Below are 16,241 nucleotides of genomic sequence, written 5' to 3' on the forward strand. Positions count from 1 at the left end.
ATTTTTAAAACATCCTTTCCGAGTGCCCATGTGTATATAATAAACTTCACATAAGGAGTTTATTACATGTTCATAATCCTCGAATATTTTTATGCATCCTAAAAATTTCTTTCTTTTCCTTTACGCAACCATTGGAACTTTTTGATGAATTTTACGATTTTTTTATGTGTGTTCCATTTTACACCAACTTTTCTTCGCGTTATTTAATTTGATGGCCTCCTTTTTTTTTTTTTTTAGTTTAATTATTTGTATTTATTCCTTTGAGAAAAAAACGATTTTCATTCTGTTCTAAGAATAAATCTTTTATGTGATTATATCGCGTCCTATAATATTTATTAAAAGCGCTCTAGATTTATCTGAATTCATAAATTCCTCATATAAGAAGAACGAACTGAAATATTTTTAATTGATATCATTTTTAATTTTATATATTTTTTCGCGGGACCTACCACCATAGTATATCTGTCTTCATTTTAAATGACGGGAACTTGACGATTACAATTTAAAAAAAAAAGGAAAAATTGTAATTACATTATAATTTTGCATAATATATTACATAATAATTCACTTAATAAATGAAATTGTGAACTGCAGGAGAATACTAGAATAAGAAAAATAAGGGGATAATATGTTCCTTTTCGGTAAAACAATTCCCATTTTCCACTTTTTAATATGGATATTGCACTACCATGATAAGGTATTATACTATTATACATGTTGCCATTTCTTAACCTTTTCGTTATTTTATGATATAGTTAAGAATGCAAATTTATTGATAGAAATAAAATTGACACTGCTCTGTATATATGTTGTGTGTATTTATTCCACTTTTCAGTCAACTGCTTTTGGTACGCCATGCAGCGTGGACAGCTGCATAAACGTCTCATCAAATGAAACATGTGACAGAATGTTAACAGTAAAAGAAAAAGAACCAAACTGGAGAGAACAAAATTATGTACACTTGCAAAAAAGAATAAAAACTTTGTTAGATGAAGATGATGAGTTACTCAGAAAAAGACTAAATGCATTAGCACAGGATGATCATTTTCGGAAACAATTTAATGCGTTAATGCGGGATGACCTCTTTAAAAAACGGTGTAACAAGTTAATGCTGGACAAGAAATTTCAAAAACATTTTAACATATTAAATAGTAATAATGATTTGCAGAAAAACCCTTTTCTCATCTCTCCAGATGTAGATCACAGTAATCAGAACCATTCTGACCCATTCAAATTTTGTAACAATTTGGAAGAATTTTTTGATGAACTGCAAAGTAAAAATTATCATAAAGAGAAAATAATTGACGAATTACAACGTCATGAAGAGTGTAAAGCAAAACAGAAAGATGATATGAAACGAACGAATAATCTTAAGAGAGAACCAAACAATGAAGTGAGAGATTATGTGCCTTCTAAATTAGAAGAAGATGGTATTTTCGAAGGATCTATCGATCGTTATGTGTATAAAGAATTAGTAAAACCAAGAAAAAGATCAACAGTACGCACCTTCTTAAGAAAAGTAAATAAAATGTTAGATGCAGAAGTGAATCGATTTTTAAAGAAAAAAGCAGCTGGTCGTTACGCCTATAATGGTCGAGGCATCCGGGGAAAGATATTTTCATTTATAGACAAATACAGAGTATTTATGCCTGTGCTGCTCTTTCTCCTAACCATTTTTTTGGTAATTCCAATTTTTATTTTTGGCATATTTGTATTTCCCACGGCCATTCTAACCCTATTTTCATTAGCAGGAAATTTTATCGCCTACATGCCGTTAATAATTCCTGCAGTAGTAATCGTAATGCTATACTTTTAATTCGGACAGTGTATTAACTGGGGTTATATATCGTATAAAAAATTATCTACCGAAATGAAATATATAAAACGGAAATACTTTAAGTAAATTTTACTGTAGACCCGTTAAATTTTGATGAAGTAATTTGAATGTACATGAAAATATTATACGTTTGTAAGCAAAATATGTATATATGTCCAACGTGTTTGACACGTTCAAGGGGAACAATTTTTTTAAAGTTTCACATTCTCTTTCTTTTTTACTCATTGTGTGTCTGCGCAGAATAAGAGGTGTTCACCCGCATGAATGCGTCATGGAAAATTTAGTGCGTGTATGAATGTCTTTTTATCATTACATTTTGTGATATTGTTATTTTACATTGTTTTATAACTATGTAATTATTTGAATTTTGGCTAATTTTATGAATATAATTACTCATTGAAGTGTATTAATTTGTGCACAATTATCGCCACCACCGTCCTACCACCATATTATCATCTGGACAATTTAGCGGAACACGTAAGGAAAAGGAAAAACATAGTGGAATTCTATACTAGTGAAAGAGACGTCAGAAAGTTGTACCACCTGTCTGTAATTAGTGATTGTATTGGGGAGTAGAATAATAAAGAATGGAAAACGATCAAACGTTAACTGTTACAGAGTAATGTATACTTTCTTCATGCAGTGTTATTTTAATACTGTTAAAATTGGACTTTTAGGAATATTATCATTCTTACAGAATTGTCAGGAAACTGTTCTTATTTCTGTTCATACGTTGTTGTTATTTCCCACGGGGGTAGGAACAGATATATGAGAACCCCTTTTATTATGCAAGGTGAACAGTCACATTTATAAAAGTAATAGCTATAGTGGAACTTAGATTCGATCACTGTGCGTACATTTTTATGACTTATACACGAATGATTCGTAAATGTGTGCATTCATTTGTGCCTCCATTTATTTCGTACAATATTAAACAAATTTATGTTCAATTTTTATCCTTATCGTATGTAAATAACCATGGTCGCATCGGAATGTAAATTCATCCGGGGGGGTTACACTTTTTATGCGAATAATAAACGCTGGGCCATGAAACATGGAATAATGTATTATAATGTCATAATGTAGGACAATTTATTGTACCCTCACATAAGTTTGTATTGTTTCGTAATGTACTATATTTCTGTGCAAAATGTCCGCACAAGTGCGCGGAATTCGATATACGTGTAATATTGTTAAGCAAGGACGTCTTTGAAATGCAAGGGAAAACAGTTTTCTCAGATAATAGCTAACCCACATGTACATATTCTTACCATGAATGTGGAAGTAGTACAGTGCACATTTGGCCTTATTGTACGTATCCCTTGAGTATCGCAAATGAACTCATAATCAGGATCATGGCACTTTTCTGTATTATGGTGCTGCCGAAAATGGAAATATTGTAGCACACGCTTATCTTTACTAAATTATGCAATGAATAAATAGTAGTAACAGAAAAACAGGAAAAAAATGCTTTACAGAAGTTTTAACCGAAAACAAGTGTACGTCGGATTGTACATTTTTTAATTTGTTCCATATTATGGTATACATGGATATATTTGTTCAAACGAGGAAAATAGGACTATGTATAAGCGCTATCATATAATTAAGAATGAAGCGAAAGCGGAAAATGGGGAAACAATGTATATATGCTAAAGTGCGCAATGGGCGTAATTATAATTATGATGCTATTACATAGAACAAACCTGTACAATAATATTTTTCCGCTTAAAACATAGCACGGGAGGTTATTTGCTATTGAACAATTTTTCGAATAAACAGACATTTTAAGTAAGGACACACTGTTGTATTATATTATCTTATGCATTTTTATTTGATGATTTCGAATAAATATGTACATATATATGTCATGCGCGTGCTGCGTCACACGTAAATAAAACAATGAACCCTTATTTTTACATGCGCCTCCGTTTTGTACATAGAAGGAACATGTGCGTAGAACTCATTAGTACTTGACAAGAATAGCAGGTGGAGATTAGGTATTATAACCATTTGTTTCTTATGCGTCCTCTTATTTATTTGTGCTATATTACCTTTTATCATTCTCTTTTCATTTTTTAAAAAAGCGCGCAAATAAAATCTTATTTTGCCATGCCATAATTAGTGGTAACGGAATTGATTTATATTATAGGGAAAGACATGTTATATTAATCTGCGGGAAGAAATGAACAACTTTGTTAAAAAAAATTGTAATATACTTGAATGTGCCATACGAATTTAGGAAAAAATACAATTTTAGTTGAAAAATGGCACTCTGTATTTTAATCTATCTGAAATATTTTGTCCTTGCATATATATATTGTATGAATGACATAAGGCTTAAGTTACCCATAAGCCCACAAGAGTAGATTTTTCCTATTGAAACATATTCTGATGCATTATTATCAATTATTACGAGACAAATGTGTTGCCGAATGGATCCTATGAATTTTTTTTTTTTTTTTTATTCTAACAATGCAATGCAAGTAATATTTTTTTCCAAAAGGAAGGAAATAAAAAATATGTAATATATATATTTTTTTTTTTTTTTTTTGTTCTATATTATGGAGGTAATCCATGTTCACGTGAATATTAATGGATAGCGCAGCATACGCGTTTTGCGTATTCTTTTATTATTTATTCTTCATTGTTCTGAATAATTTTTTTTTTTTTTTTTGAGTGAATATGGAGAATTCACAGCGTATGTTGTTTTCTTTCCCCTATATTCTAGGATATATCAATAGATTCTTTTATCACCGTGCTATGTATGAATGATTTTAATTTTATATTATTGCCGTTTTTTTATTATGAAATAATTAAAAAAAAAATTTCTATTCAATTTTTTCTTCTTCCATTAAAAAAACTTTCGGTATGTATAAAAACTACTTTAATCACTTCTGTGGTAGTTGTTCGGTTGCTATAATAAAAATTTTAAAAAAATTACTTTCTATTTTTATTCAACTTAATTTTTTTATTTTTTTTTTATTCGTAAAAAAGTCCCATTTTAAGAATATATTTTTAACGATATAGAACAAATTAATTTCATATAATACAGGAATTTAAGTCCATAATAGTAATAATAATCCTGTTGCATACTGTCAAAAAAGAAAAAAAAAGGATGGTCATATAAAATAAGAATTTTTAGAAGTGTCCCATATATATATTGAGGAATAACATGAGCGTATTCAACATGATGGGAAACAACAGAGGTATCTATTTACTTAAATACCTTACGTTTGCCATTTTAGCGACCCCATGGAAATATTCTAAAGAAGTATGCATTTAACAATTAAATTTAATATTTTGCAAATTAATACTATGTACAATTTGAACAGTTCCTTCTTAACATGTTTTTATACCCTGATGAAACTGTTATTCATGTATAAATAAAAATGCTATCGTTAATAACATTTAAATATTTTCCCTCATTTTCAGATAACTACTGACTTTGGTGAATCACAAGATAGGATAGTCAACCCTAGAACAATATTAAATTGCAGAAATGGCAGATTATTAAGGGGAGACATAGACATAGATTTGGAAGTGAAATACGACCTCTTCAAGGATAAAATTACGGACATAGTGGATGAGGATGACTACGCATTCGAAAATAGAGTAAAATCAGTGATGCAAGATGATAAATTTAGAGAATGCTTTAATAAAATCAGATGCAATGGGAGTTCTCATAGATCTGACAACCTTAATGATTCTTATGAAAATGTTCTGAGTTATGACCAGTTCTATGATTCCTGCCAGTGGAGTCATTATAATTTAGACCAGTTGTATGATTCCTGTGAAAGTATTGATAGTTCTTACAAATCATCTAATAAAAACAATTATGATGATGAAGATGAAGAACTTGATAGCTCTTATAATAGTGTTGTCCACAGCGGAGTTCCGCAATACAACGCAATGAAATACGAGATGCCTATAACGGGTATGCGTAGAAACAGGAAAAAATCTATATTTTCAAGAATATTTAAATTTCTGAAAAAACAAGATGAACAATATGAAAAGTATATATATGATATATTGAATTCTCATATACCTCCAAAAGTTAGAAATCGTTTCCGTGAATATATATCACCAGAATCAATAAAACTTGTTAAGGTGTTGACAATTTTTTCCCCAGCTATAGCATTTGCTCCATTTATGGTTCTATTTGGCATATTCTATGTGTTAGGGCCATCCTCTATAATGTCCCCATTTATTAATATATTTATTGCTTCCTTCATCACTGTGTTCTTTTACATTCTTCGCAAATATAAGAAATGCAAACGTTTGAATAAAAGATATGGACCACGTAGATCTGCAGGAAAACATTATCTATTATGAAAAATATATATAAAAGGCCTCTAAACCCCAATAGTCCCATGCACTAATTCTATAACATACATAAACATTTCTTGATTCAAGCGCATAGAAATATCAACTAAATGCATATGTACATGTCACATACATAAACATTTAACCTTCTTATGTAATTTAAAACCTTAAAACGTACCTTTCCTTGTATTCGTGCTTCGTATTTTGTCCTCAAAAATATAATGTTCTCATACTAATTAGTTCTTTATCTTATTTATTTCGTATGTGTCGTATTATAAATAGTATCTTTTAAAAAATGTGTTTTAATATTTTCCCTTATACTACACTATATTTGGCATATACATTGGTAAAAAGTTTTTATACCTGAACTTGTTCATTTCCGATAAACTTTGATGAAATCCAATTCAACATTTTTCCCTGGTAAAGACTTTTACCCGTCTTTTTGCATAGATGCACCACCCATTAGTTAACTTTAATAATCGTTATTCTAAAAAATAAATGTACTAAATGCGCACTAACATTCATTAAGGTAAAAGCGCGGAACATATACGAATTCTAACTTTATATGAATATACATATGTATTTTTAAATTTCTGTACATTCCTGCAGTTATTAGTTCCTTCTCAGGTATATCAGGCATTTTATTTTTTTCATTTAAAACATTACCTATATTATTATATAAAATAGCACATTTGAAGTTACTATTTCATCACATATAATTTCAAAAAAACACATAGACGCGTTTTTGTCTTACAACGCAATTATTTCGTGGGTCATCTTATTACAGTTGTAGCGAATTCATTATATGTGTGGAACATTTTTATATAATGTTACTTTATTACTTTTTTTTCAATTTTTCATTGGTCAACATATATATTGCTCTCTTGCTATAAATGAAATTTGTAAGGACCATCTAATCCCTGGTTCCACATTTTGACAGGTGCTATTATATAATAAAGGAAGGCAGCGCTACTTATATCCTTTTCCATTTTCCCTTTTCCATTTTCCCTTTTCCAACACACTTGACATAGTAAAAATCATCTTAAGAATGATTCTCTTTATTAATTATTAGTACTCTTTATTTTGTTAATTATAATATATAATACAATTGCATTAAAACAAAAGGGAGAAAAAAAGAATGGACGCAAAAATAATACCGTAAATAAAGAAAGTATGGGCTTATATATAAATATATTTAACCCAATCCATACAAGTCTGAGTGCATATACGTAATTTTTTTCTGTATATGAAAATGCTTATATGCTTATGTATACATATTCTAAGAATAAGCATTTGTTAGAACGAATCATTAGTACATTTAAATTTATTTGGGTCATTTATTGAGCTTTATTGCATATATACTAACATTTTTAATATGTACTGTGGAAAAATATTATTTTCGCTTGAATTAGTTCATTATAAGTGGAACATAGCAACAGTTATAGACAACGTAACACGTATTTCAATAAGAAATGTAAAAAAGTAATATTATAAAACAACGCATTTTATGTAATTTATTAACGTTCCTTTTTTTATTTCATTAGATATTGTTTCAGTGCGCTCCATTATTTTTAATTTATTATTAGGTAGAGGATATCTTCAAATTATTTTATGTTTTAACACATTTTTGCATTGGCGTTATTACGTTATATCCATATCAACATTCGGCTTTTTTTTCTTTTTTTTTTCTTCTTTTTGTATATAAAATTTCTTCACTATAGCACTGTACGATCATAGTTGACTTTATTTTTGCACATAAACTTTTTATATATATTAGTGAATTAGTGGTACTATTGCTAACATGACTATTATATTATTTTAGTTCACCCATAATTGGGAAAAAATCCATTTGGCATTGCACCCTCTTTTGATAATAATTCATTGTACTTATATATATGTCCAGCTGAATAGACACTTATAATTCAAAGATGGCCTTTATTTTCGAGAGCAAATTATAGAAAATCTACTATGCTAATTTGCTCTGCAGAAATAGCGCAGATTGTGCAAGAAATACGTAAATGTGAAACACGGGAAGCACACAAAAAGGAAATAATTATAGGATAGGTAAAATCAATTTTTACATAAAATTGTAAGTTCTCTCACAAATTAGCATATGAGAAGAGATATTCTTACTCTGAAAACATAGTCTTCCCTTTATCACATTATAATTTGACATAAGGAGTATAACGATGATAAGATAATAAATGTGTATTTACTAATTAGATAACTTCATTCTTATAAGCCTTTTTTAATAAATACTTCCAAATTGAAAGTATTTTGGAACTGCTATAATCACAAAAATATAATGCGCGAAAAAATACAGTACATCGACATTCTGAAATGTTGGATTATTTATTTACTCGGATGCAATTAAAGATGCACACGATGTATTTAAACATGGTTCATATAAAGAATATTTCAGAAATATTTGCTAAAAAAATAGTGAATAATGTGCCATAAATTTTATGTAACCATGTCTTCGAATAATTGAAATAATGGAAGAAGTGAATGACTAAAAATCATATTAATATTACCATCATAAAATATTGACAGAAGGTTTATTCCACATGTTGTGCATAGCAAATTGAACTACTGTAAGAACATAACACTGTACTTGTTTTATAATATCATATAAAGTGCGCCAGCAGTCAGAACTATCTAAAATTTTACACCTAATTAATCAATAAAAATAATGGAACTTTCATCTTATTTTAAAAAAATTAATTAAGAAATTCTTATTAGGCTTAATTATTCATTTTGACAGAATTAAAGGAAACAATAATAATTCTATACTTTAAAAATATAGATTTTTTCTTTTTATGCACAACTGTTATTTCTAAATTCATTATTTACCGATTAATGGAACAGAGACTCTGAAGGAACATTTTTAGAAAACGTTTTTCAAAATTTTCTAATAAATTAACCCCTAAATATTTTTTAACATTATAATGTATAATACGATAATGGAAGTATTTCCGAATGCAAGTTAATATTTTACCACCACTCCGTAATGTTTCCTTAATATTTACAATTTTTACAAGAATTTGCTTAATTTTATAGAAATACGAAGTTATATTATAAATATTTATGCAGCACGATATATTGTTATTCTTACATTTTTTGTATTTTTTTTTTTTTTTTTATTCTAACAATGCAATGCAAGTAATATTTTTTTCTCAAAGGAGGGAAAAGAAAAATATGTAATATATTCTTTTTTTTTTTTTTTTTTTTTGTTCTATATTATGCAGGTAATGCATGTTCACGTGAATATTAATGGATAGCGCAGCATACACGTTTTGCGTATTTTTTTATTATTTATTCTTCATTGTTCTGAATAATTTTTTTTTTTTTTTTTTTTTTTTGGTACACTTCTAAAAATAAATCATTGTTGCAGAATGTGCAATATTTTTACGTTCGTAAAATAACTAGAAAAAATATTACTATATATTGTAGTATTCAAAAGTATTCGACAAACATATTGTATGATGATTTTTCTTTCAATTTTTCTACATTATCTAATCTGTCACTTTATTTATTATAGAGAATAATACGTTCTGTATTATCTCTAGAATAACTATAGTTAAAAATAAAAAATAAAAACTGTAAATGGAAACAAACTATCATTAAATGTTGTAGTGGAACCAATAATTATTACAATATATATAACAGAACTTCTGAGAAAATTCATTTCCCCTCTTTTGAAAAAAATATACCAATATGTTAATATCTGGAAAAACCTTCACCGTTGCCCTTTTATTGGGTATCCTTACATACATTCCTAAGGTACAATTCTAATTGTAGAAATAAAAAGGATCTACACTATCTTTTGCCTCTTTATAATTTTGCTTTATTAAAAAAAATTCTGTAATAAAATGTTTAAATAAGTGTACCTTCTCGAACGCTGCATATACCTTCCTTTTATTTTTAGTCAACATGCTATAAGGAGGACAACTCAAATAATCCATATAATATATTCGACATAAACGCCTCTGTAGAATCAGGTCTCTCAGAAGAACAAAACTATGCAGCATTAAAGGAAAAAGTCACAAATTTATTAGATGAAGATGATGCCATTTTTGGAGAAAGGCTAAATGCATTAGCACAGGATGACGAATTTAGAGAACACCTTAGTGATTTCATAGACAAGGACGCTTCAGAAAAAATGTTCCTTGGATCAACACAAGAGAAAGGATTCCAAAAATATTTTGATTCATGCAACAGTAGTAGTAACTATGAGGGAAATACTAACCGATTCAGCATTTATGATAGCTCCGAAAATTTTCCCCACGAATTAGAGCGTAAAAACAACTGTAAAGCAGGACCAGTTAACGGAGTAAAAAGGAATAAATCTAATATCCAAGAATCAGTTAAAAAGGGGGAGGAAGAATATGATATAGCCATTAATTTATCACAAGATTTACATCGTCCTGAATCCCTTCAATCATTAATTTATGAGAATGAATACAAAAGAGAACGCCAATCACGGTTAGAGAGAAAAATAAATAAACTTAATTCAAAATTAGATTCAGAAATCATAAGATTTTTGAGAATTAGGTCAGGCCGTATTAGAATTTATAAAGGTAAAGGCCTATCAGGATATTTCAAGTTCTTATGCAGTAAATATAGAGTATTTAAGCCAATCGCAATAGGTGTAGGTTTATCTCTTCTTATGATGTTTATTGCACCTTTTTTGTGGCTTCCAATGTCTATAATATTCTCATTGATCACCGTTAGTAGTACTCTGCTGATGGGCTTATACTACGCTATAAGAACAATAGATGTCAAATATCTTTGTTACGACGTGAAGCAACTAAAAAAAGATATTTAAATGGAGAAAATTATCAAATAAGACATGGACAAAGTAACTTGAAGATAAAAAATAATGCAGATGCCTAATTGTGAAAAAAGGTGAATTAACAACTTTACATATTTATCTGTATAAGTATTGCCTGCATTTGTTATATTTAAAAAATTGCTTCAATCATAATTTTATTTTATCCCCAAAATAAATGAACCAGAAGTGCTCTAATTTTCTCATTACGCTATTTTAAAAGTTCGTATTATTGCAGCAGCATTAAAAGTTTAACCTAAATTTTTTTTTTTTCCTTATTTTCCTATATTTTTACTAAAATTGTCACTGTTTGCTTGTTCCAAGCAATGCTACAATTGACTACACAGGGTTAATAAAAATGCATTAAAGCGAGAAGTAAATTATAAATTTTTTTTTCTTTCGTTTTTACATCATGTTTTATGAACTTCGAATCTTAAACTTTACTCATATTCTGCAAAATGTTAGAAAATTTAAATACCTATTTACTGACATAGTAGTATATGCCGTTTCTTATTTTTTGAATTAAACGAAAGGAGAATAAATACAACAGCAGAACTTACAATCTTTCTACAAAAGAATCACTGGTATAAAATAAAAATAAACCTACATTAAAAAGGAAAAAAAATATATGCAAAAAGTGATAAGAAAAAAAAAATTATGCATTTTTCATGGATAAGCGCCTTCAACTTTTTTAATTATTCACTTCTGTGAATACATATTCCTTTAGGGGTATACCAATTTTGTTAACAAAAAATATAGACCCACTTGTAATTTTTCTCTTTGGAGCTATTACTGAAGGAACATTATTTAGTAATACATCAGAATTAATTCCTACGCCATCAAAACACGTCAACGAATAAGTAAAAACGAATACTGTTATTAACCTGTTTAGAGTAATTAAAATTAGATTAATTCTACCACATAGTACAGCAGTACAGCAAAAGAAAAAGTTGGACCCGTTAACTAATGTACTCTTGAGCCTTTCTAATCCTTATTAATTTTTTTATATTAAAATGTGTATAACGCCAAGGTCTGTATAATATTTATTTTCTTAAGGAAATCTGGAATTGTGATTCTTCCTGCACAATGATGTGCCTTTTTTTTTTTTTCAATTTGTTTTTGTTATGTATATATATACCCATAAATTCTTCTGCACACTTGCTCGCAAAATATTATATTTCCTATGCAAAATGTAATGTTTCAAGTGAATAAGTGATACAATTACTTTAAAATATGCATAGTAGGAACCGCAAAATCATTTGTAGTTTTTATTCTAAAACCCTTAAAACTAAATGCAATTTTTAAATAATATTTTAGTATTCTGCTGGTAAATAAAAATATAATTATGTATTGAGGAAAAGTGCAACATTATAAAAAGGATGGAGCACAGTGTGTGAGATTATTCCTAAAGTGTCACATAGGAACAGTTGAATAGTTAACACTTTAGTGTTACATATATAAATAAGTGTTCATTGGGATACATGTTCCTACATCACATAATTTTTACTCCTGTTTGGCACTAACTTATAATCAGGATCATGGCACTTTTCTGTATTATGGTGCTGCCGAAAATGGAAATATATTAGCACGCCATATTTTTGAGATTAGTAGTCCCACACCCTATATATATCACCCGAGTGGATGGAACAGGAACCATAAAGATACAAAGCAGAAATATATTGGGAACTAAACCTTTTGTAAATACAATTTGCAGAAGATATGCACAGCCGAAATATGAATTAAGTTCAATTTACTTAAGGGTCCTTTCAACATAAGTGTTATTTGAAGAATATACTACATTGTCGTAAGTGTTGATAGGGACGGAGGAATACTTGTTGTTCGAATAATAGTTTTTGTCTAATCGTCATAAGAAATGCTTCTTTACGCAGGAGGCACTACATGGGAACAGGGACTGGAGGCACATATTTCCATATAATATATTCATGGAAATAACAAAATATATACTCCTTCATTCTTCCATATATAAAATTAAATATTGTTCAGGGTGTCATGCTCTTAAAGTATGAGTAAATAAGAGAAAGAAAAAATATATATTTCACGGAAGTATTTGCTTTATGATCCGACTACAGTAATCATAATATTGTATATAATACATGTAGGATGTAAACGGTTTACGGGTTATAGATATATGTATATATAGAACATAGTAGGACACATTTTTCTTAAAGCGCATTTCCTCCTTTTAATTATATCATTGAACAACTGATTATATAGACATACAGCTCAATATGTGCACAAATCATGTGTACTAAGAAAAGAATAAACAATATCATAATTAAAAATAAAACTCTGGCATAAGTTGTAATAATATGTATAGACCTCATCATAAATATATTACAAAAGATCAAAAAAAATAGATTTAATGAATATATAAAATCACAATGTAACATCAAAATTGCCTCCTAAAAGGGGAATAATTATGTACTCCTCCTAATTTTTAAAATCTTCTATATTTGTCATTTCTTGAGAGAATATTATATTTCAACATTTTATCTAACATTTTTGATTTTTTCCTTCGGTAATAGAATCGAAATAACACGAAGGAAAGAATAACTCCTATGCTCAGTGTAACTAACATAAAGGACATGCCAGACAACCATGGGAAGTTGACTTTCAATAAACTGGTATAACCACCACCGTGGAGCAACGACACTATATAATAAACAAAAAGAGCCAAAGCAGGGAGGACCCATTTTTTATTCGTACGTACAGTGTGTGCCAATGCACCAAGAAGTCCTCCATGCCTTATTCCTATTCTTTCATGTTTTGCCCCATTTCCTATGTATGGTAACATTCCTATATCGACCCTCGGATCTACTGCTTCGAATATCCTACCCGATGTGATACTCTGGAGGGAACCTTCACTGGAAATGCCGGAAAGTTTATTCTGTTGTCGCCTTTTATCCATATAATTGCGAACTTTATAATCATCATAGTCATCATGGAAATGATCTCGTTCTTCAAAGAGACTTTCCACACTGCCAGAATTGGTGGATATGCCAACTTTCTCTTTGTTAGAATAAAAATTATCCATGTTAAGGGACTCATCTGATTGGTCAAAATTATCACGATGCTTCATTCCTTTAGGCTTTTCTTTTAAACTGTTCATAGAACTGTCCATGGAACTACTGCTTGTTGATAGGGAAGTAACACTTTCCATGGAACTGCTTCTTGTAGATAGGGAATTAGAACTACCATCGTACGTTGTTGCACCTAAGCGGTTCTTCAAAGAGGTGTAGTATGAAAGAGTATCATCCCGTGCGTGACTTCCATTTTTGCCATGTATGGAAGCATTTAATCGGTTAAATAATTCCCTATCGTTGCTACTGAATAATGGACCGTTCATTTTTTTTTCCGTTAAAATGTGGCTGTTCTGTTGTTCATGCTGTTGTGGTGGCTGTGGTGTTTCTACATAAGTTTGCTCACCTATTAATGATCTACTAATCCGCACAGCGGAAGTGTTGAATTGGTTAGTTCCTGCTTTGACCTTCCATGATGTGCCCAATTCAGTTACCTAACATGGAGGAAGGGAGTATATGCAGAATTTATGGAAAATGAAATGATATAAAGTGTAGAGATTAAAGAAAAAAAGAAAAGAAGGGGACTTTTTAATTTTTAGTCAGAAGAATAAATTGTAATCATAAGAAATGTGTCAAATTTTTTGAACATAGTTGCTATTATTATACATTTTTTCGGTATTGCCAAGAGGAAAGGGCTAATATGAGTATTGGAAGTTTTGTTAAAGATATCATTTTGTTCTTCTGTTTTCGTTCGTGCCTCTAGCGTAATAAGGTTCGAAATTGTGACATGCTTTTTGTTTATATATATTTGTGTAGATTATACGAGTATTTTATCTTTTCTGTTCATAGAAGTGCTAATGAAATCATTCCTGTGTATGTGTAACGTACTGTTTTGTTCTTCTATGCTTTGTGAATATACCTCAAAAGAGGAAGTAATTAAAATGCATAATAACATATATAAAAAAAAAATGTCATAATGCAAGATGAAAAACACATATTTTATTGAATATTACATTACTTAAAAAATAATATTGAAGCTGTTAGTATTGTGAAGGGACGTTAGATATTTTTGAATTATATGGCACTTCTAGCTGTGAAATAACGCAAATTATATATTTCGAAAAAAAAAATATATATATGCACTAATAATTTATTGTTCCTATTTTGGATATAATGATGGAGGTTCAAGTTCTAAGGTTAGCGCTTCAGAATTTAGAATAAATATTTGAATATAAAAAACGATAGGATATTTATTTACATATGAACAACATTTTCCCCCAGGAAATAAGCATGTGAAAGGGTTCAAATTATACAGAATGTGAGTGCTGAAAATATTAAATTTAATTATTAAATAAACAGTTCTGCAGAATATTTCCATGAGGTCGCTAACATAGCAAAAGTGTAAAGAAAATTTAAGGAAGTAGATGCCTTTGTTTTGTTTCTTTTCATGTGGTGTGTGCTTCATATTTCTGAAAGTGTACGCAGAGCAGTGAACATTTTTATTTTATATGACAATTTTTTTCTCCTTGATTAATATGGAACGTATTTATAGTATTTCATATTACTACGAAGATTTCTTTATTCTGTAAAATTGATATGCTCCATTTTTTCTAACATATTATTTATTTAAAATGCGATTTAATGTGCGGAAGAGGGGGCGGAAAATCATATTTGAATGGGAAGAAATAATTTTTCCCAATATTTTGTGTATTATGGCAGAATCGCAATAACATGAAATTAATTGAAATCATTTATAAATACCGAAACTGTGAGAAAAAACTCATAATATATCATAGTATGTAATACAAGTAGCAGGACGTACATTGAAAATTTTGTATTTGCACTGAGAGAAGGAAATTTTTTTTTTGGTAGTTATTTTTAATTATTTTCCATATTTTTCTAAACACGCGAAACCTGAACATGAATATCGTAGTAGAATATTTTTTTTTTCTTACCTATAGGCAGGAAATCCTGCCGAATGAAAAGTAATATCATTCATTCTTAGGGAACGGGAGCATTTATTTACGGGGTGCCGCCCCATTAATTTATATATTATACACACACCACTGCAGATCATATACATTATCAATATACGAAGTCGGGATTACCATGTAGCATAATTTCAGTGTGTATAACTTTTTTTTTTCTTTTTCTTGTCTCGAAATTTTTTATTAGAATTTTTGCTAAGCGTAAAAAAGTAGAGAAGTTG

At 29.2% G+C, this 16,241-nt stretch overlaps 1 protein-coding gene across 1 annotated transcript; it reads left to right on the plus strand.

Annotated features, from left to right (window-relative positions):
- Positions 1 to 628: 628 nt before the first annotated feature.
- On the plus strand, positions 629 to 10,988 carry PCOAH_00009830 (Uncharacterized protein; the record flags this gene model as incomplete). The annotated part of the gene is made up of 4 exons (XM_020057792.1): positions 629 to 697; positions 836 to 1,798; positions 5,270 to 6,073; positions 10,089 to 10,988. The coding sequence occupies 4 exons, from the start codon at positions 629 to 631 to the stop codon at positions 10,986 to 10,988; spliced, it is 2,736 nt and encodes a 911-aa protein (XP_019913019.1).
- Positions 10,989 to 16,241: the final 5,253 nt, after the last annotated feature.

This window comes from Plasmodium coatneyi, chromosome 4, assembly GCF_001680005.1.
Source record: "Plasmodium coatneyi strain Hackeri chromosome 4, complete sequence".
Taxonomy (NCBI): Eukaryota; Apicomplexa; class Aconoidasida; order Haemosporida; family Plasmodiidae; genus Plasmodium; species Plasmodium coatneyi.